The 22494-nt window shown below is 48.1% G+C and overlaps 1 protein-coding gene across 3 annotated transcripts in view; it reads right to left on the bottom strand.

The window, feature by feature from the left end:
- Rab3b (RAB3B, member RAS oncogene family) overlaps positions 1-22494 on the bottom strand; it is a 58695-nt gene that overhangs the window by 30619 nt on the left and 5582 nt on the right. The window contains exons 1-2 of one of the 3 annotated variants that reach the window (XM_055629094.1): positions 18639-18742; positions 17834-17976 (exon numbers count right to left, since the gene is read on the bottom strand). In XM_055629094.1, the coding sequence (XP_055485069.1) occupies positions 17834-17976; positions 18639-18726 (231 nt within the window). In that variant the 5' untranslated portion in view covers positions 18727-18742. Of the gene's footprint in view, positions 1-17833; positions 18062-18638; positions 18743-22494 lie in introns of those variants that run through there. The other 2 variants (XM_055629093.1, XM_055629095.1) reach the window with 2 other exon arrangements.

Below are 22494 nucleotides of genomic sequence, written 5' to 3'. Positions count from 1 at the left end.
TTTGCCCACCCCGGCATCTCTAGTTGCAGCAGGTCTAGGCACATCCTCTCCCACTGAGGCCAGGCAAGGCAGCCCAGAGAGGGGAAAGGGATCCAGAGGCAGGCGACAGCATCAGAGACAGCTTCTATTACCATTGTTGGGGACCCACGTAATGACCAGGCTGCATATCTGCTACATATGTGTAGGGGGTCTAGGTCCAGGTCTAGATCTAGGTCTGGATGCTCTTTGGTTGGTGGTTCAGTCTCTCTGAGCATGCATGGACCCAGTCTAGTTTACTATGTAGGTCTTCTTGTGGTGTCCTTTCTGAGAGAGGGGCTCTTTTTCCAAGTTCATTATATGGATGACTCTAAGATTAAATACCTTGCCTACAGCCACACAGCAGGAAAAGACCCCAGGCAGAGGGTCCGACCTCACAGCCCTCTTAACCCATGTTTTGCCTGCTTCATGAATTGCCAAGGTGCACTGCAAGCACGTCACACCCGGGGCCTCTCCCCAGCCCCTACTTATCTCTTAATTAAACACTGTAAGCGCCACAGGGGAAGGGTATCATGAGGGGCAGCAGAAAGGCTAGGGATTTGAGGATGGAGTGCATTTAAGTTCAAACTCCAGCTCAGCCACTTCCTGGCATGTGACCTTGGACCAGTTTTTAGCTCCCTGGAAGCTAGACTTAACTGCAAAACAGTGCTGTCGAAAACAGTCTTTTCTGGGCACGGCTGGGAGGGAAAAATGCGCTGTGCAGTGTTTTGCAGCTGCAGAGCTCTGTATAAACATGAGTCATGTTCATTCAACTTACAGTTTGCCCTCTACCTGCTGCTCTTTCCTTTGGAGCCAGTAAGCCTCAGGGTCCCCGGGAGCAGGAGGCGGAGAGAAGAGCAGGAGAGCGCCAGACTAGAAGCTGCCCAGAAGGAAATCCAAAGGCTAATTATGCCCCTGCTGGTGGTTAATTTCCAGGCCAGGCTTTGGGCTTAATCACAGCCACACACTGATGAGGACAGTATCCAACGAGGACAGCCTCTAGGCCCCTCAGGGCAGCCTGAGCAGAATGTGATCCCATAGTCAGAGTCACCTCAGGCTTTCTCTGGTCATTTGGTCTTTGCTTTCCTTCCTTCTCTCCCCCCCACCCAAAGGCCAGTGAAAGAAACTGGAAAGTTCAGCTCAGAACCTTATTACAAACTGGGGAGATGGTTCAGTGGTCACGAGCACTGGCTGCTCTTCCAGAGGACCTGGGTTCAATTCCCAGCACCCACATGGTAGTTTACAACTGTCTGTAACTACAGTTTCAAAGGATCTGATGCCCTCTTCTGGCCCCAGCTAGACACCAACTACACACATTGAGGCAAAACACCCACACACATGAAATACTGATAACTAATTGCTAGCTTTGCCCAGCATGGCAGCAGATACTTTGGAGGTTAAGATGACAAGATTACTTGAACCCAGGAGTTCAAGGCCAAGCCAACCTGGGCAACATATCAAGACCTCATCTTAAAAATAAATAAACCAACAGCTCTGCAGAGGAGGCTGGAATGAAGGGGGCTGAAGACAGAGCCTGATGGCAGAGGTCCTCTCGCTGAACCTGCTCCCGCTGATCTGGACAGGCCAGCTCCAGGGACTGCCTGTCTCTGAATCCTCAGCACCAGGATTATTACAGTTATATGCTTTACACTTAGCTGGTTTTTTTTTTTTTTTACTTTTCCTGTATGTGTGTGTGCATGTGTGTGTGTGTGTGTGTGTGTGTGTGTGTGTGTGTGTTTGGTTGGTTTGGTTTTTGTTTTGTTTTGTTTGAGACAAGGTTTCTCTGTGTAGCCTTAGCTGTCCTAGAACTCTCTTTGTAGAACAAGCTGGATCCAGAGCAGCAGGATTAAAGGCATACGCCACCAGGCCTGGCTTGCCCATAGCTTTTGACGTGGAAGGTTCAGATCTGAGCTTAGATTCTCATGCTTGCACAGGTGCCTTACCCACTGAGCCATCTCCCCAGCTCTCACGCCGATTCCTGGCAAGACTGGCTGCGTGAGGGGGACCCACCCACCGCCCCGGGACCTTCAGTCTGAGGGCAGACAGGTGTGTTCTAGACAATCCCAGTGCAGCTGGCAGACGTGGAAAGCGAAGATGGCTTTGACAAGAGACAGGGCCCCCAACAGTTCCCGGAAGAGATTGGGTTTGGATGGAGTCTTTAAGGCCAAATGAGGACTTGAGGGTAGAGAATGAGAGAAGGGGGTGATGCTGAGAGAGGACGGGACAGTCTGGGCAGGACATGAAGGAAAAGAGTACATTGTCACAGCCAGACAAGCCAAAGGAGACAGGGCAATTAAGCACAAGTGCCATTCTGGATGAGATCCCGGGACAGAAAAAGGCCACTGGATAAAAATGTAAAGAAAATTACGCAGGGCCAGTGAGATGATTCAGTGGGGTAAAGTGCCAGCCGTGCAACCCTGGTAACCTGAGTGCGGTTCCCAGAACTCACAAGGGGGGAAAATACCAAACAGGTGTGACACTGGAGTCTGGAGTCTCAGGGTAAAAGGAGAGTCACACAGTAAGCAGCCCAGGGCCAGAAATAACCAGTCAGAGAATTACTGCCTCAGCGTGATGGGAGGAGAGAACTGACTCCGGAAAATTGTCTCCTGGTCCTATGTACACCCACACACACGGACACAAAGACATAAGAGAGGGAGGAAAGGAGAAGGAGGGGGGAGAGGAAGAGGGAGAAGGGGAAAGAGAGAGGAGAGAGAGGACAGAAGAAAACGGCATGAATTATGAATTAGTCAAAATGTATTGATACTATAGCAATGTGCCATGCTAATGTAAAGAGCACGAATAGGGCAGAGTGAATGTGGGGCACTGGGAAGTCTATTATTTTTGCATTTGTGTGTGTGTGTTTGTTGTTGTTGTTATTGTTTTGTTTTTTTTTAAAACAAGATTTCTCTGTGTAACATCTATGGCTGTCCTGGAACTCACTCTGCAGAGGAGGCTGGCCTCAAACTCAGAGGTCCGCCTGCCTCTGCCTCCCAAATACTGGGATTAAAGGTGTGAGCCACCATGCTAGGCTTATTTTTGCAGTTTTTATGTAACTCTAAGACTGCATTTTGTTTTTGAAGACAGGCTCTTGTAGCCCAAAGTGGCCTTTTTGTGTACCTCAGGATGATCTTGAACTCTGATCCTTTCTCCTCCCAAGTGCTGGGATTACAGGTGTACATTATCATTCCCCAGTCTTTACATACATATATGTATGTACACACACACACACACATACACACACACACACACACACACAAACACACTACTGGAACTGCAGGTGTGGCTGGTGGGCTGCCAGAAGGGAAAGTGACTCTAGATCAATTGGGCAGAAGAATTTTCTGTGCATTGATGGGCAACCACGCCTATTTCTTTTTCTTTTTTCAGCATTGGCATGATGGTAATCAGAGAAGCATTTACAAAGAACAAGACTCAAGCTCGGCAAGGTGGCGCACGCCTGTAATCCCAGCGCTCGGGAGGCAGAGGCAGGCAGATATCTGTGAATTCGAGGCCAGCCTGGTCTACAAAGTGAGTCCAGAATAGCCAGGGCTACACAGAAAAACCCTGTCTCAAAAAACAAAACAAACAAACAAACAATAAATAGAAAGTAGGAAGCTCCCTTCCAGCTACTGCTGTAGTCTAATGACCAGGAATCTGGCAAGGAAAGGGAAAGGCAGGACAGCCAGGCTTACAGTTGGCCCTCTGGGGGTGCAACAGCACATATGGGTAATTCCCAGCAGGGGGAGGCTGAGGCAGGAGGGTCCGTCCTCAGATATATAGAGAGTTCAAAGCCAGCCTGGAGCACTGACACCCCAGCTCAAAGAGAGAAAAAGGATTCTGCAACAAGGCTTGCAAGGCTGAAATTAAACAAGGCTGAAATCTGATTGACACAATTGACAACTGGGTGAGGCATGCCTCAGTTCTGAGCTGGAGCAAAAATGGCACTCAAGGGGAAAGGGGGAGAAATCCCCTTGGACTTGACCTCCTACCCATCTGGGCCTGAGCTGGGGGCCTTGTGTCATTTGCCGTGTCGGCAGACTTCACAGGGAAGGTGAGAAGCACAGCAATCTACAGACAGTAAGCATTTCCAGCAGTCACCTGGCAACCCGGTGTGGGGCGATGATGGGGGGGGTGGGAGGGGGAGTGAAGAAGGCAGCTGCAGAAGGAAGGCATTAATGGCCTCATTAACACATCAGGCGGGATCCCGGGACCCCCAGCCTCCCACGCCGCCACCGGACAGAGTGCCCTGCTGTCTCCATTTTCCATCAGCGTGGAGGAAAGGCAGTCAGACTCCTTTCCAGTTCCTAATCTCTCTGCTGTCCTAATCTCTCACTTTGTCAAACCCATGGCTTGAGACCCTAAAAGGGACAGTGGCCACCTAAGATCCTCCACAGCGCCCAGCATGACAGAACCCGCACCGTAACTCCCCGTGGAGCTGTGTGCTTGATTTGCACCTGTTGCACAGCCTTTCCCTGTGGCATCTCCTCCGGCCTTCTCTAAACGCTCAGAAGTTGCCGGCAGCGTTCGCCCTGCCTGATGGCTGCCACCGCTGTGCCAGGCACGGCTGTCTTATGCCGGAGCCCCACCTCTCCCTCACCTCGTGCCAGACATTCGGCAGCCTCCACTTTTCACAGGGCTCTCGTATCACAGGCTTACATTATGATTCACAGTATTAAAGGGTGGCAGCGTTAGGAAGGTGGAGAGCCGCTGTCTTAGGGGCACCAAGTGCTGACCTCATTAATTCTGTGCCCACATACCAGGGCTATTCACCCTGTGGTGCTCAGCAGAAGCACCTATGAGGTTGTAGAATCAGGGTGGGGGGGGGGCGGTTAGACAGGGGTGCTGAGGAGCTGACAGATAAGACAGGACGGGTGGTGAGTTCTTCCCTGGGAACATTTTCTTGGAGGCTCCAATCCTGAGCCGTGTCAGTGTCTCTCAGTCTCCTCTGATGTCCCTGAGGTGTCCCCGGGCGCAGGCTTTGGCGGTAGACAGCTCCAGCTCCGAGCCCCAGCTATGTCATTTAGTAATTTCTGTTAGATTTGGTGAAACCCCTTCTCTGCCTCTTTACCTGTCCTGTGCATCGTTCCTGAGAAGATTCTGTAGGGCTAAAAGGCAGGGAAAGCGCCTGCGAAGCAGACAGTGGCTGCACAACAAAGAGAATTGTTTTAAAGTTGTTTTAACTGTGTGTGTATGTGAGCGCGGCTGTCCACAGAGTCCAGGGACCCCCAGAGAGCCGGAGGTGAAGACAAGTGTGAGCTGCCTGATGTGAATGCTGGATCCAAACTCGGTCCTCTGCAACAGCAGCAAACACCGCTAATAGATGCCGAGGAATCTCTCCACTCCCAATAAATAGAATCCTTAATATTTTCATAATTTACTAGGTACTTTACTAAAGCCCTCAGCATAAGAAAAAAGTGTGTCTATGTCTGTGTGTGTATGTGTGTGTGTGTGAATGCAAGCCCATGCATCGGGCATGTGTGTGGAGGTCAGAGGACAGCTTCTGAGGTGATCTGAATGGTGTCCGTAGACTCACTTCTTTGACTGCCTGCTCGCCAGTTGGTAGAACCGTTTGGGAAGGATTGAAAGCTGTGGCCTTGTTAGAGGAGGTGTGTCACTAGGAATGGGCTCTGAGGTTTCAAAGCCCGAGCCAGGCCCAGAGTGTGTCTCTGTCTGTCTCTGTATCTCTGTTTCTCTGTGTCTGTCTCTGTCTCTCTCTCCATCTCTCTCTCTCTCTCTCTCTGCCTGCAACTTTTCAAATCAGGTGTGAGCTCTCACCTTCTGCTCCAGCGCCACGCCCATCTGCTTCAAACTACAAGCAAACCCCAATCAAACGCTTTCTTTTATAAGAGCTGCCTCAGTCTTGTGGTCTCTTCACAGCAGTAGAACAGGGACAAGGGCAGCTCTGGTGTTGGTCTCGCTCTTCACTTGATTTCTGCTTCTCACTCCCAGCTAGCTGGCCTGAGAGGCTCTGGATTCTCCGGTCTCCCTCTCCCCCCTCCCCATAGGAACACTGGTAAAAGACACACACCACTGAAGCTGGCTTTCTGAAGGTCCTGGGGGCTAGGTTTCAGGTCCTCAAGTTTGTAAGGCAGGCACTTTACTCCTAAACTGTCTCAGCTCCCAAAGGCCCTTCCTCGTGGTAGGTAAAGCTATAAAACAAGAAGACAGGGGCTGACACAGGGCACGATTTTTGTTTTTTGGTTGTTTGTTTTCCGAGACGGGATTTCTCTCTGTAGCCCTGGCTGTCCTGGAACTTGCTCTGCAGACCAGGCTGGCCTTGACCTCAAGAGATTCGCCTGCCTCTGCCTCCAGAGTGCTGGGATTAAATGTGTGCACCCCCCCTCTGTCACCACTGCTCGGCTTTTGAAGTCACACAGACACTGGTTCAAATTTGGACTCTGAAACTGTTGCTACTGTGAACTGAGGAAGCAGCCCATCTCCTGTTGACCTCAGGTAATGGCAGCACCTGCCTCCAGAGACGGAGGGTAAAATGAGTCGATAGACGCACCGAGCATGGTGCTGGCAAACAGCCGGCAGTCAGCCTTGCGGGAGGCCTGACTGACCCCATCTTCAGGTGAGGGTATTTTACATAAACAGCATCTGCTGTGTATTGCCGCGGTTACGGCTGTGTTCCGAGGAGAGGGACCAGCAGGCATTTGGAACAAGAAAAGCTCATCTCCTCCTCTGGGGCTCTGAGAGCCCAGACCCAGAGAAAACAAGGCCTCCTGCAGCTCAGCCACAACCACTGGCTGTCCCTGGGCATCTGTCTGCATTATGATTGGTTTTGTTTGCTCTTTTATCCGTCTGTCCACGTCAGTCATGGCAAGAAGCCCCAAGTGTCCTCGGCCACCCCTTACCACCAGACTCTCTCTCACAGCTCATAATATTCTCTTAAGATCTTTTAGTCTAGCCCTATTTTCCTTCTTACCCCCACTCCCCACTCCCCCCACTCTTTGTCAACAACTTGGTCTCAATGCTTCCTTTCCCTCCTTGCTACAGCTCTCTCTAAGGACACACCTTCCCTCAAAGCCTCCATACTGTTGCTGATCACTTCCCTTCTCATCCCCTTTCCTGGCTGAGGTGAGCTACCTGCTGCTTCTCATTGCTACAGCTTCCCTCCTTCACAAAGCAGAACACCCCGCTCAATTCCATTCCAACCGCCTTTCTCCCAACCATCTCTTCACTGTCCCTCGCCCATCTCCCTCCCAGCCTGGCTTGAGTCCTGTGTTCAGTTATGACAATAACTCCTCTGCCCGCATCCCTGCTCCTGGCCCTGTGGGCCCTTTGCTGGCTTGCCATACTCAAAACCACGTTTTCTCAAAACCAAGTCTTTGGCTAGCCCGGGCCTGTATCCACGGAACAAAGACACATCTAGAGGAAAAAAAACACAAGCGTGCTGCAGATTTGTGGGTACACGAACGCCGATGTGATCATTAATTTCAAGTGAAGCCATGATGCCAGCAGGCAATCAATTTTCGCTTCCCTAGTCTGTTCAGTCTCCCACCTTCCTAGCTGCTGTTCACACTCTTTAAACCTCTGACCTCCCTCACCTACCCCCATCTGTTAGATCTGATGACCTTTATTCAAAAGAACCTTCTACCACACACATCCTCAAACCACAGCTGAGCCCAAGCCCTCGGCTTTCTCCCTCTCCTTTTTGCTCTGTCAGCCATACAGTGTGTACCCCGGCAAGGACTCACCCTCTGCTCCCGAACCGGTCCCCTCGGCAAGGATGCTGTTGCTGGAATTTTCTCTCCGGTCTGGTTTTTTGTTTCTTTTCTTTTCGCTTATCTTCTCCCAGTCGTACCAGGTTTTTCTTTCTTTCTCTCTCTCTTTCTTTCTTTCTTTTTTCAGAATATTTTGAAGAGTATTGGCATTACCTACCAGGTTTTCATCCAGCTGCTTGTGTGGAGGTTACTAGATTCAGTGGTTCATCCTCCACACTCATACCTGAAGCCTCTCATCCACCTTCCACACTAAGACTTTCCTTCCCCTCTAAGACTCTCTTTACTTGGCTGCCAGACTCTACATTTTTTTCTTTTTCAATCTCCTTTGCCAATTCTTCATCTTCCCAGCATTTTTTTTTTTTTTTTACGAGCTCTCATGTAGCTCAGGCTGGCATAAAATTTTCAGTGTAGCTGAGGATGACCCTGAAGGGAACCCCCTGCCTCCACCTGAGTGCTGGGGTTCCAGGTGAACACCACCGCATCCAGCTTCAGATCTTCTGCCTCACTCCCTTGTTGATCTTCGTCAGCCGCTTAGTTTTAAACACCTGTTTGTTTGTGGTGCTGGGGACAGGATCCAGGGCTGTGTGGGTCTTCCTGTTTCAAATACTGTCTGAGCCGGAATGACTGGTTACTTTGTATCTGCAGCCAGGACCGCTGTCTTAAACTGCTGACTCACTAATTGGGAGTCTTCTTCTGTATAGCTACTTGGTTATCAACAGCTGAATTCAATTCAGTATAACTCTTTGTTTGTTTGTTTGTTCGTTCATTTGTTTGTTTGTTTAGAGACAGGGTTTCTCTGTATAGCCCTGCCTGTCCAGGAACTCAATCCATAGACCACGCTGGCCTTGAACTCAGTTCTGCCTGCCTCTGCCTCCAGAGTGCTGGGATTAAAGGTGTGCACCACCTCCGCCATATAGCCTGGTTGGGTTTCCTCTTGCCTGTCCAAACCCTGGTCTTCTATAGCCTTCCCAGCTCAGGCAAAGGCTTCTCTGACCTCCTAGCTCAAGCTACGATCTTATTGGCTTCCATTACCGAAAATCCTACCCAGTCCTCCTTGCTTCTGTCCTTAGCTCATCTTACTTCACTCTTAAAACAGATGGAACTGGAATGCTTTCTCAGAGGGATCCTGATAAATCTGAAGATGTAAGCCAGTGAGGAGTTAGTGATGATAATAACAGTTTTATGACTATACCCAAGTCACTGAATGGGTCCCCAAAAGCTTTTGCAGAGCTGGAGAGATGGTTGGCTCAGTGGATAAGAGCACTTGTTGCTCTTGCAGACAACCTGGTTTCAGTTCCCAGCACCCACATTGTGGCTCAGAACCACCCTAAGTCCTGTTCCAGAGGCTCTGATGCTATCGTCTAATGTCCATGGGCACCAGGCATGTACATGGTATACTTGCCTATATGAAGTCAAAACACTCACACACAGAAAATGAAATAAATAAATCTTTCTTTTTTAAAATGAGCTTTAAAAATAAGCTTTTGCGCCAGGTGCAGTGGCACACACCTGTAATTCCAGCACTCAGGGAGGCAGAGGCAGGCAGATCTCTGTGAATTCGAGACCAGCCCGGGCTACAAAGTGAGTCCAGGATGGCCAGAGATACACCTGTCTAGGAAAGAAAAAAAGAAAAACCTCTTTTGCAAATGTCCCTTCTTCTGCCTGTATATCCTTTCCTTGACACAATCCTGAGATTCTTGTATTCATTTGTCAAGATGTGGCACAAATGAACCCCAACTGTGAAGTATTCAATGACTTTCCCAGGAAGAAATTGTTCTTCACGTGTGTGTACTTGTTCATATGTGGGCACATGTGTGGACTTGTATGTGGAAGCCAGGTGTCAATGCGGTGCGACTTCCTTTATCCCTTTTCATCTTATCCTTCAAGATCGAATCCCTTACTGAACCCTGAGTGCATTGGTTTGGCTAGGCTAACTGGTCAACCAGCTAGAGACATCCCCGTTTCTCTGGGGAGTTCTGGGGAGACGTGTTACCAAGCTCAGCTTTTACACGGGTATATAAACTCAGGTTCTTATGTGCACACAGCAGTCACTTACCCATAGGGCTATCTCCCTAGTCCCAGCCTTCATCACTCTCTTCATCTCTCATATTATATTTATATTATTTATGTTTATATTGCTTGTATATGCCTGTTTGCCTTCTGGAGCTTAGTACGTAGAGAGGCATATGACACGTGTTTATTGAATGAATAAATGTGCAAAGGAAGTTTAGCTTATTTCTTTCCACACTGGTCAGGATGGATGAAAGAGGAGCATTCCCTCCCGAAACAGGCTTGGGGACAATCTGAAATACTCGAGTGGGATTGCTCGTTAATTTGTTTACAGATTCCAAAGGTAAATGATGCCTGCAATTCTGCCCTGACTTCCCACAGTCTTTGCTGTGACTGCAAAATCAGATTAAACCTCCTCCAGCAGCTGGCTGCTACTGGCTCTGGGGAGATGGAAGTGTCAGCGTGTCTCTGTAGACACACTGAGAAGCTGGCTGCCTAGAAAAATCAATTTTGATTATCTCAAGAGCTGGGTACAGGACGGTACACTCAGCAACCACCTCCTGTTCCTAGAGCCATAGAGGCTTGTGGGAGCCCAGCCGCCCTGCTCAGCCTTCCTTCTGTGCTGCCCACCAATCCATCTCCTGATAGGTCAGCAGATCAAATCCTGGAGGTGGCAGAGAGAGCCATGAGGTCCTGTGGCTGTGTGCAGCAGTGTGCGATGTTATTTGTATGTTTCTGTCTGTCGGTCAGTCGGTCTGTACGTGTCTGTTTATCTGTGTGTGTGTGTGTATGTCTCTTGTCTGCCTGTCTGACTCCACAGTAAGGTTTTAGCAAGCCTGGCTTTGCTAAAGCCTCTAATCGCAGGCTTCATCTTGGGCTTTTGCATTTCTCCCCATTCCTCTGACTCCTACAACTGTCTCTAAACTGTTTCCAAATTTAGGTGACGAAGAGACGGAGGACCATTTATTGATCTCCCGTGGGCCTTATTTGTTGAGTGTTTACTTCGAGCCCCACATTCTCTCTCTTGAAATGTCATCAACAGAGCAAAATAAGTGAAGTGAAGGAGGCACACACACCTGCCATGGCCACTGAGCACCCTGGGGAGTGGTCTGAAAAGACAGACAGACAGGAGAACAACAGGCCTGGGAGCAGGGACAGCGAGTGTCTGTGTGTCCTTCAAGCATGCAGGAGAGGTTGTGACATGAATTACCCCAGACAGATGAGACAATCCTGTTTATAAAGTCCTGACATGTCAGGAAGCTTCGGCGGTGGCAACAGCAGAGGAGGGACTTCTGTCTGTCCACAATGGAAGCCCCCTATGGCCACATCCTGTGGCATGGACCAAGCCTGGGACAATGGGGAGTGATGAATGTCACCGTCTAAACTGGTTTCTAAAACTGTGGGTAAAGCAGAGGCTAGCCCCAGCTCCAGGTCTAAGTGTGAGATTTAAATCCCAGCCCCGCATTTCCCAGCTCTGCGAGCCTGAGGCCTGAGCTTGAAACAGGTCTATTCTTTTCTTCAGGACCCATAGGACAGATGAAAGAGACCTCTTCATCCTGTGTTTAGTTTCTATCTCCCCCACTACCAGCAAAAATTCCAGTGAGTAGGATGGACACATCCTCAGCCTAGCACAATGTCCCACATTATTTGTTGAATGACTTAAACAAGGAAGTTTGCCATTGAGTTCTGAACCACAGGGAACCTGACATCTCTGACCTCAACATCCCTTCTTTTCTTCCTCCTCCTCCTTTTCCTTTTCCTCTTCCTCCTCCTCCTTCTCCTCCTCTTCTTCTTCCTCTTCATTTTGTTTGGTTTTTGTTTTTTTCCAAGACAGGGTTTCTCTGTATAGCCTTGGCTATCCTGGAACTTGCTCTGTAGACCAGGCTAGCCTTGAACTCAGAGATCTGTCTGCCTCTGCTCCCCCAGCGCTGGGCTTAAAGATGCATGCCGCCTTGCCTGGCCCTCTTTCTTTAACTGTTTATCATTGTTGTTTGTGTTAGAGAGGGGACGGGTGCAAGGTACAAAGAATGCTTTAAAGGAAACACACAAGGGACAGGGCAGTGGCTCCATAGGTGAGGGCACTCACTGTGCCAGCCTGAGGACCACAGTTCCACCCTGAAACCCACACACAGGAACGAGAGAACCAACTTCAAGAAGGTGTCCTCTGACTTCCACACACAGGAACTAGACCCTGTGTTCACGTCTTCATCATACAGACACATCCACAAATAATAACCCATTTTAAAAACTTAAAGCATGTCTAAACTGAGCATCCATGGCTGACAATGTACACAGCCCTTCCTTTCCCTTCCTTTCCCTTCCATTTCCCCACTTGCTCTTCCAAACAACCCATGAAGCAAGGACAGCAGGAATTATTTCTCCAGAATTGTGAAACCACGTGCAGGGAGGGGAAGGGTCACTCACCTCACACAACAAGCAGGGCAGAGACAGGACTAGAACCCAGGACTCTGGTGTCCTAGACTGACTTTGTCCTCCTCAGACCTGGGGCATCTTCCCCTGACCAGCAACAGACCAAACACAGAGGTGGTGGGAGCCCTTCCTGCTCCCCCTCTTCCACAGCTCTCCTGGGGTTGCTTGGCAACCAGGACCAGCAATAACTGGGCTCTCTCTGCCGTGAAGATACCAGCCATTTCTGTGTATACTCTCCGTACCGGTTAGTGAGGCTTCACCCTAAAACCTACATCCTCAGTAAGATTTTCTTCCCTGATCCTCCCTGGATCCCTTACTGGCCTCTGAGGAAACAGAGGGGACACTCAAGGACCTATGTGACAAGAAGAGCAAGAAAGCAAGGTGCCCAATGCCCCCATCATCCATTATCCCCAGAGGTAATGGAAACTCCAGTTGTGGGCAGCCCTGCTGGGCCAGCCTCCTGCCCTGCTCACTCCCCTCTCCATTTTCCACAGAAAACTTCCTGAAATGCCCTAGGATCACTCAAAAGGGCTGGAAAAGCTAAATGAACACTTCGTGCCATATGGATGAGTCACTCGGTGCTGGCTCAGCATTTCTGTGGCTGAAGATGGAAGACTGGAGAGGAAACCCAAGAGCCCTTTACAGGACCAGGAGCCAGAGCCTAAGACAGAACCTAACATGTCTTCTGCGTGCCAGACACTACGTTCCAGTGCTGTATTCACACCTCTCAAGAAATTGTGAAGCATATGACAGGAAACACTATTCCCAGACACGGAGTGACCTACTGAGAGTCACACGGCTTTTTTAAAAAAATGAGAATTTTTGTGTAAAAAGTCTAGAATATATGTGTGTGTCTCCCCACCACCACCATAATAAACTGACCATCAAGTTAGTAAATTTCTAATTCTCATTTCCACTCTCTATGTTACTTTGTCACTATCTCAGTGTGATGACTGGATGTCTGTGTCCTTCTGAAGGTCCTATGCTGATACACTAACTTAACATGCATCTATGTTTGGAAACGGGGCGCTAAGACATTATTGTTATTAAGACATAAGGGCGAGAACTTGATTGAACAGAATCAGTGCCCTAAGAGACAGCAAGAACCTCAACGCCGTTTCTCCTGCACGGCCAGGAAGATGGAAAGGCATATGAGTATGCATGGAACCCTGCCTGTCCCCTGATCTTGTACTTGTCTCTAGAATTGTGAGGAAACCATTTCTGCTGCTTAAGGTGCCTACTCTGTGGTACTTGTTACTGCAGCCCAAGCAGATTAGCATGCTTGCCAGCCTGAGTGACTTTTTCATTGCTGGACAGAAACACCGTGACCATGGCAACTTATTTCAGAACCGGCTCACAGTTCCAGAGAGGCAGAGTCCATTGCCGTCCCGGTGGGGTACGCGGCAGCAAGCAGGCAGACGTGGTGCTGGAACGGAGCTGAGGGCTCTCATCTCCATCCACCGGGAAGGTCGTGAGCTTCAAAGCCCACCCCTATTGACACACCTTTTCCAACAAGGCCACATCTCCTGATCTTTCACAAACAGTTCCACCGACTGGGGACCAAAATATCTCAACATATGAGTCTGTGGGGGACAGTCTCATTCCAACCACCACACTTGCCTTGACGGTTATTATTGTTGCCAGTATTAAAATTTTATTTTAAATAACTTGCAAAAAAAAAAAAAAAAATCCAGACCCAATGTTCCTACATCCCAGTGACTTTGATACAGTCAGAAAAACCATTTTGAAGCTGTTGGATTTTACACTTTTACTATCACTTATATTTTTTATGCACTTATGCAACACACACATACACACACAACCTGAAAAGAAACCACAACAGAGAGAAACTAGAAAAGTGATTAGTTTTATGTCTATTTTCATGGCTTTTGTGTTCTTTACGTTTGGACCCTTAAAACCTATCCGGCCCACTGGGTGACTTTAATTGTTCTTTTCTTTTGTAGCTTGGTCAATATCTATTATTTGTTTTTAAATGGTTCCACAATATGTAACTAATACATAAAAGTGTATTTAATGTACATAGTTTAACGATGCAATTTGGATCCAAACCACAGTTCCTTCATCTCATTTCTATCTATCCTTTATCTGAAGCCAGAAGCTTTTCTAAGACGCCAATCCATCTTTGTCAAGACCCTCATGTTTCCCCCAGTGCTCACCATCATGAGAACCAAACATACCCGTTCAAGAAAGAAAAGTTTAGGCACAGCACACAGAGAGGTTGTATATGCATACTCTGTGCACAAAATATGTTAAGAAATATACAAACGAAGCAGGAAGGGGCATAGGAGAGAAGAGGGAGGGAGGGTGGGATTGGGAGGGGATGGGGGAGACAGGGCTACAGCTGGGATACAACGTGAATAAACTAATTAATAAAATTTTTAAAAAAATGAAGCAGGAGCTTAGCGAGATGGCTCAGGCCGTACGGTGTTTGCTACGCAAGCTTTAGGAGCTGGGCTCAGCCTCCCAGCCTGTGTGGAAGCCCCGTGTTATTGTGCACCTTTGGTCCTTGAGTAAGCAGGGGCAGGACCCTGGTGCTAGCTCCGGGTTTAATGGTGGAGCTCAGCGGAAGAGGAAGTTCCGGTAGCGGTCAGTGAGTAAAGGCGCCATCTACCGGTGTGAGCCTGGTGACCTGAGTTTGCTCCCCACACGCAAATGGAGAAACTCGGGGTTCATACACCACCCTTTCAACAAGTTTGGTTCCCAGAACCCACCTAGGATGTCTCAAAACTGCCTCTTAACTCTACCTCCAGGGGATCTGACTCCCTCTATTGGCCTCCTCAGGCACGCATATGAACAAACCTACAGAGACATACACACACACACACACACACACACACTCTCTCTCTCTCTCTCTCTCTCTCTCTCTCTCTCTCACGTGGGCCGTTCACCCCAACCACACAAACTCAGATACAGTAAAACTGAAACAATATTTAAATTTTAACATGAATAGTATAAAAGTTATAATTTTGCTACCTAGAAACCTTTGAAAAATTCAAGCAAAGCAATGAGATTGACTAATTAAGACCTGAATCAATCCTCATTGACTTTTTTTACTTGGAAACGTGGCTGACAATAAACTTGTGCCAGGAACTTGTTGGAGACAGATCGCTCAGCCATTTTCTTATAGTCGCTTGGCGTCACTATACTTGGTATAGTCTCCAAGAGATGGCTCACAGGTTAAGAGCACTGGCTGCTCTTCCAAAGGTCCTGAGTTCAATTCCCAGCAACCACATGGTGGTTCACAACCATCTATAATGAGATCTCATCTCCTCTTCATGTGTACAAGCATACATGAAGGCAGAGTAATGTAAAAATAATAATAAATAAATAAAATTAAAAAAAAAAAAGCCGCATGCTCATTGCGGGGTTTCGTTAAAATTAAATAGCATAATTGATGAATCTGCTTACGCCAGGCACTGCAAAACTGCAAAAGCTCTCAGTACACCAAGGTGTGAGGAAGTCACTGCTGCCCGTAGAAGGGCAGAATGCCTCCGGCCTCAAGATTTTCAGCCAGGCACGGTGATGCATGCCTATAATCTCAGCCGATTACAGGGAGGCGGAGGCAGGCAGGTCACTGTGAGTCTGAGGCTAGCCTGGTCTACAAAGTGAGTCCAGGACAGCCAAGGTTACAAAGAGAAACCTTGTCTCAAAAAAAAAAGAAAGAAAAAAAGATTTTCAGCTGTAGAATATGTGACCATCTGATACAGGAGTCAGAAAAGGAAATCCATGCCAATCTACATAGTAAATACCAGTTAAGATGAATTTATTTTGCATTAACACATTTTAAAACAAGTCCTAGTATTTTCTTAGTTCTCTAAGGGGTCATCAGACATTTACCATCTGGCCAGTGGCAAGAGCGTCTGTCTCTCTCACAGTCTTGAGCAAGTTTCATTGCCCACACATGCGTTGCTCTCATGCACTCCGGAGCTGGGGTTGACTCCGGAGCAGATGGATACAGTGAAAGCCCTCAGCACACAGTAGGTGCTCTCATTTATCCACCAGCTCTCACACAAGGTAGTTAGACAACACCCGCTAACACAGATTTGGGGGCCCTACCTCCAGCACTTTGGATTCACTATGTCTGTGGTGAGGACCAAAAATGAATTTCTAACAAAACCCCGAGCGTTGCTGGTGTGGAGAACCAGTAAATCAGACAACTTTCATAGCTTCTCTTCTTCCTGACGGTTTATGCTGCTTCAGTGCCTTTAGTGGGGACTTAATGGACAACCATCTCTCTAGAAATTAATATCTAACATCATCTTAGATGGAAATGTGGTCTAATATAGAATATATTAGAAAAAAACAGCATAAAATTCAGAATTTAAAGATCTGAGTTCAAATGTTACCTTGTAGCTGTGTGGTTGACCTGAGGCAAGTTAATTTAAGAGGTTTTTTTTCCCTTTGGAAAACAGGGATGCTCCATTAAAATACTATGTACCTATAAGTGGCCAAGCCTTTAATCCCAAAAATCAAGGGACAGAAACAGTTGACTCTTCATACTGAGTTCCAGGCCAGCCAAGGTTACAAAATGAGACCCTGTCTCAAAAAAAAAAAAAAATGGTATGTACCTCATAACATTTATGTATAATAATACATGAGGAATAATTTGTAAAAATAGATGTAGACTCTTCCAATAAGATATTTGTACAATATGCTATTATATATGTAATAAGTATAATAGACACCAGCACCTTACATGATTTGAATTCTTTCAAAGATTTCAAGATTTCCAACTGCAATGCTAAATTATTGCTAAGTGCCCTGACAAGCCTTGGAAACAGGTGTGTATTTTCTTAGTGCCATTAGCAGATAACAGTAGTAACTGAGTCTCCAGCTTCCAAGACTTTTTATCCTCCATGATCCTTTTCTTCCAGAGTTTGCACCTCTCTGTAGTTTCTTCCCAAATTGAATCAGAGACCAAAAGACTAGTGTAAGGCTATGTAACAGACGCTGCCGTTTCTTCTTTGGTTTCTTGGATCTTAGACTGTGTGCGGCTGTCGTACAATGAGGAAGCTGGCAGAGCTGGGTGGGGAGGAAGGAAGGCCCCTGCCAACAGTCAGCACCAGAGGACTGAGTAAGCCACCTTAGAAGTGATCCTCCAGCCCCTGCCAGCTCTTCTGCTGCCTGCAGCTCAAGCCAGACTCTGGCTGCGTTCACGGAAGGCCCCAAGCAACACGTACCGTTAGACCCACCAAAACTGTGAGCTGATCGAGTACCGCTCTTGGCTTACACCATGGAGTAATTTGTTATGCCACGGTAGGTAAGTAATCCGTAACTAACATCTATGGTTATCAGTACTGCGTCCCAGCAAAGACACAAAGTAATTAGATGAGATTGTATGCACCACCCCACCCCACCCCCAGGAAAGGGTGAGTCAGTGGGTTAAATTGGGATCTGTAACTCCAGTGCCCAGTTTCTTGTTCACTCATCTAGAAAAGCCAGAATAAAGTCTTTTGGACAGTTAAGCAGCAGCAACTGAACCCTCTTCCCCCGCCCCCGCCCACCCCCCACAGGAGAATAAACATGTAAAGCAAACATGGGACAACAGAAACCCAGACCTGAAACAGCTTTGCCATGTGACCCAGTGGTCAGGAGCCACCACGCCCCCTTCTGCCGAGGCGCCCAGCACTCACCCAGATCTGCAGCTTCACACGCTTCTCGTGGCGGTAGACCGTCTTCACTTTGAAGTCGATGCCCACCGTGCTGACGAAGGCCGGCGTGAAGGTGTCGTCGGCGTAGCGGAAGAGGAAGGAAGTCTTCCCGACGCTGCTGTTGCCTATGATGAGCAGTTTGAACATGTAGTCAAAATTCTGGTCAGAGGCATCTTTGATTCCAGCTTTGCCGTCGGTCACGGAGGCCATCTGCAGAGGAGACCTGTGGTCACTGTGCTGTCACTTGGAGTCACCAGCCTTCTGATGGTCACCTGCCATCAGGGCCCCACCCCCACGCCCCCACTGTCCCTGCCCCAAATGTTGTCTCAGGATTTGGGTGGAGCCCAGCTCCTCCCATTCATTCTTTCAACAAATATTTACTGAGCACTTTGCTCTGGGGTGAGCCCTGGGGCGGGCAGTGTTCAAATATGAATCAGACGGGATGCCACAGAAAACAACATGAGAATGGGAAACCAGGATTAGCAGAGCAGCAGATAAGTGGCCAGCCAGGCAAGCCATAGCGTACCCTGGAGACCTGGTAGCCGTACTGAATGATCAGTCTCTGCTTGTCAAAGCCTTCTCTGGCTCCTCACAGTTCTACAGAGACAACATGAACTGTCCCCTCCACAAAGAACCAGCTGACCAAACAACTGAATTCTCTAAGCTTTTTCCCTCGCTCATTTCCCTGTCTACCTGGGCTATCATTACAGCAATAGTTGCCAGGGACGTTACTGCAACCCAAAGCCGTCACCATCTGTTTTCCTTTTGACCCTTCTCTGTGCATTACTTCTGCCTGGGGTCCTCTTCTCCCCTGTGGACGCCTCCTCATCCTGGCAGCGTCCCTTCCCCTGAGCTTTGCAGCCCATGCTCTCCATGTCTTCTGTTCCCACAGTGCCACAGGCTCCCGTGTCGCTTCAGACTTGCTTACTCCTCCCCCTCGTTCAGAGCGAGCATCTGGAGCCCAGTGTACTCTGCTCCTGCTGAAATCCTGTGACAGCACCTGAACACACGTGAAGGATTAGCACAGTCACGCACGTTACCCCCCTCTGTGCCTTCAATCCTGTCTGGGAAAGGGGGAAGAACAGTTTCTTCTCTCTCAGAGGACAAGAGAAATTTAAGACACAAATGAAATGATTAGCATGCTATTTGTCTCTTTCCTATTGCTGTGATATGACACCAAAATCAACGTCAGGAGGAAAAGGTTTATTTGGCTTACACGTCCTAATTCACAGTCCACTGAGGGAAGCTGAGGCACAGACTCAAGAAAGGAACTGAAGCAGAAGCCATAGAGAGCTGCCCCTTACTGGCTTGCCCTTTATGGCTTGCTTACACAACCCAAGACCACCTGTCCAGGGGTGCCTCTGCCTACACTGAGCTGGGCCTTCCCATATCAATCGTTAATTAAAAAAAAAAAAAAAGTCCCCCAAAGGTGTCTGAATCTAAGCCCCACAATCCTAGCACTTGGTCTGCTAACTTCATTCATCTTCCTTTTGAAAACATTTAACATTTCCTCTGTGTGTGTGTGTGTGTGTGTGTGTGTGTGTGTGTGCGTGCACGCGCGCACACGAGTGCGCGCACAGCACTGCACACGTGTGAAAGTCAGAGGTCAGCCTGAGGCGGTTGGCTCTCTCCTTCTACCGTGTGGGCTTCGGGACTGTCCTAGCCGTTGTTCTGCTGCTGTGAAGAGACGCCGTGATCAAGGCCGCTATTGTAAAGAGAAAGCATTCAGCTGGGGGCTGGCTCAGTTCCAGGGGCTTAGAGCCCATGAGCAGCATGGCGGGCCGCACGGGCAGCAGGCAGGCACTGGAACAGTAGCCCAGAGCTACATCCTGACCTGAAGGCCGACAGAGAGAGACTCAGGGCCTGGCATAAGCTTTTAACCCTGAAAGTCCTCCTTCAGTGACACATTTTCTCCAACCTCCTAATCCTTCTAATCCTTTCAAATAGTGTCAACTATATGAGCCTAAGGGGCCATCCTATTCAAGCCCACACAGGGGCTTGAACTCACATCAGTCTTTGTTGTAAGCCCTTTTATGCCTGGAGCCATCTCACCAGCCCTAGCCTTTTCGGTTTTTGAGATAGGCTGGCTCAGAACTTGAGGCAACCTTCTTCCTTTGGCTTCCCAAATGCTAGGATTAAAAGCCTGAGTAAACGCCAGCTCTCTGAGTTGAGTCTTTAGTTGGTTCTTCTACATGGTGGAAGCCTGCCTCACGTGTGCTGCTCAGAATCCTCTCTCGTCTCTCTTCTTCCCGGAGACCAGCTGTGGGCGAGGTGAGTGGTCAGAGGAGGGTGGAGGCACCCTCTGTGAGCTAATGTTCACGGTCTCACTCTCTTTGGGAAGTCCTGGGGGTTTGTTTTGTTCCTCGGTGACTCTGTGGGGAAGAGCACCTGATGGTACCTGTTGACTTGGCCTTAATCCCTGAAAACCTGCATGAAGGAGGAGAGAGCTGCCTCCCCTGAGAGCTGTCCTCTGACCTCCACACATGTGCTGTGCACACAGGTAAGGGCACAAAGACACACAAAATTTTAAATAAATGTAAAAAGAAAGAAGGAATGAGCCTAGTAAATTTGGCTCTATGAACTTCCTGGATGAACTACAAGGACAAGAAGCTGGAGAATGTAAAATAAAATAAAGTGCTCTCAAAGATCAGATAAAGATGTAAGACTGCTAACAGGCCTGTGGCAAAAGTTCAGCTATATCACCGATGGCCTCCTTCCTGTTCTTAGTCCCAGTACTCAAGTCTCTACCCAGGACCCTCAGCTTTCTCTGCCACCAGAAAAAGGCTCCCTGGATGAGTGCAGAACATGCCCTGGGAAGCGTTTCCGTGGAGGAAGACAGTGAGGTTGGAAGAGACAGATGGGCGCCATCGGCTCCTTAAACCGTCTCGTAAACCTTCACTTTTAGTTTGCACATCCTACTTCAAGAACTAGTGATTCATGACTGGAGAAATGACTCAGCGCTTAAGAGTGCTTGTTGTGTAAACACGAGGACGTGAGTTTGGATCCCAGCACCCACATAAGAAGCTGGGCATGGTCTCACTCAGACCTATACTATACTGACATCACAGTCTTGGAGACCGGAGGATCACTAGGCCTGGCTGAATGGTCCATGAAGGCAAGCTGCAGGTTCGGCGAGCTACACCAGTTCAGGTGGATACAGGGAAGAGTGTTAATGAAGGGCACCTGTTGCCCCTCTCTAGCCTTGTGCACACTTGCCTGTGCCCACCTTACACACACACACACACACACACACACACACACACACCACACAAACACACACACACACTCACGCATTCGGCATATACTCACACAGACACCCACATATACATAAATAAAAATAAAGCTGTTTAAAAGCACTTGGATCTTAAAGTATATCCAAAAGGTACTGATACTTTAAAATTTGTTTACAAATATTATTTCAATGACAGAGCTGTATCCCACCCTGTGTTATATGACCAAAACTTTAACGCTATCTTCCTTTTTAGTTTTTAATGTTAAGCGTTTTGAGTTTGTTGTTTTCTGTTTGGTTTTGTTGTTGTTGTGGCTTTTGTGTTTTTCAAGACAGGGTTCTTGTCCCTGTTTTTTAAGACAGACAGCTTTGGCTGGCTTGGAACTCACAGACATCCACCTGCCTCTACCTCCCAAATGCTGGGATTACAGGCGTGTGCCACCACATTGACCACTTTTTATTTTTGTTTGTTTGGTTTTGGTTTTTGTTTTGAGTTGAGTTTTTTCGAGACAGGGTTTCTCTGTGTTGCCTTGACTGTCCTGGACTTGCTTTGTAGACCAGGCTGGCCTTGAACTCACAGAGATTTGCCTGCCTCTGCCTCCCTGAGTGCTGGGATTACAGGTGTGTACCACTGAGCCCTGCGACTAAATTTGTTTTAAAGGCTGTTTCTCCAGTCTTTTAAAAATTAAATTGTGTTTATGTTTTATTGTGTGTGTGGTGTACATATGCCGAGGCACGCATGGAGGTCATGAGGACAGCTTTCAGGAATCGGCAATCCCCTCCCTCCGTGTGGATTCCAGGTTTAGGCTTGACCAGTGCCTTCACCTGCTGAGTCATGCACCGGCTCTCTTGTCTTAGCATAAATCACACTGCGGTGGACATTTTCCACACAAGCCCTTATTCATTTTCCTAATTATTCCCTGGGGATGGAGTCTGAAAAGTAAAATTTCTGATCAGACAGCACCTTTACTAAAACAGAGATTTTATTCTGAACTCAGTTTCAGGTCCTTTATCTTATTTTCTCCTTCAGGTAAACCTGAGAGAGAACGGCAGGTGGGTGGGAACTATTGCTCCCGTCTGAATTAAGGGGATTTGGCAAAGCCTCAAAGCTAACAGCAGAGGCAGGCTGTGGGGCCCAGCACTGTCAGCGGAGGTTTAAACCTGCTGTTCTGCCCACCAGCTGAATTCCTGAAGGAGTCACACAAACTCTATAAGCCAGAGTGTTTGCCCTAAAATAGGGAAATATCACCTACTTCACGGAGCTTCGGCATAAGCAGAATCAACAGGATCATATATAAACATTCTGGTGCTGATTTCTGGTTTGTGGAAGCTATACCCTGCTTACTGTTTTATTGACCCCTTTAATTCTCTTCTTCTTCTTCTTCTTCTTCTTCTTCTTCTTCTTCTTCTTCTT

This window comes from Psammomys obesus, unplaced genomic scaffold (assembly GCF_907164565.1).
Source record: "Psammomys obesus unplaced genomic scaffold, mPsaObe1.curated_primary_1811, whole genome shotgun sequence".
Taxonomy (NCBI): domain Eukaryota; kingdom Metazoa; phylum Chordata; class Mammalia; order Rodentia; family Muridae; genus Psammomys; species Psammomys obesus.
This window is presented reverse-complemented; position numbering and strand designations above follow the sequence as displayed.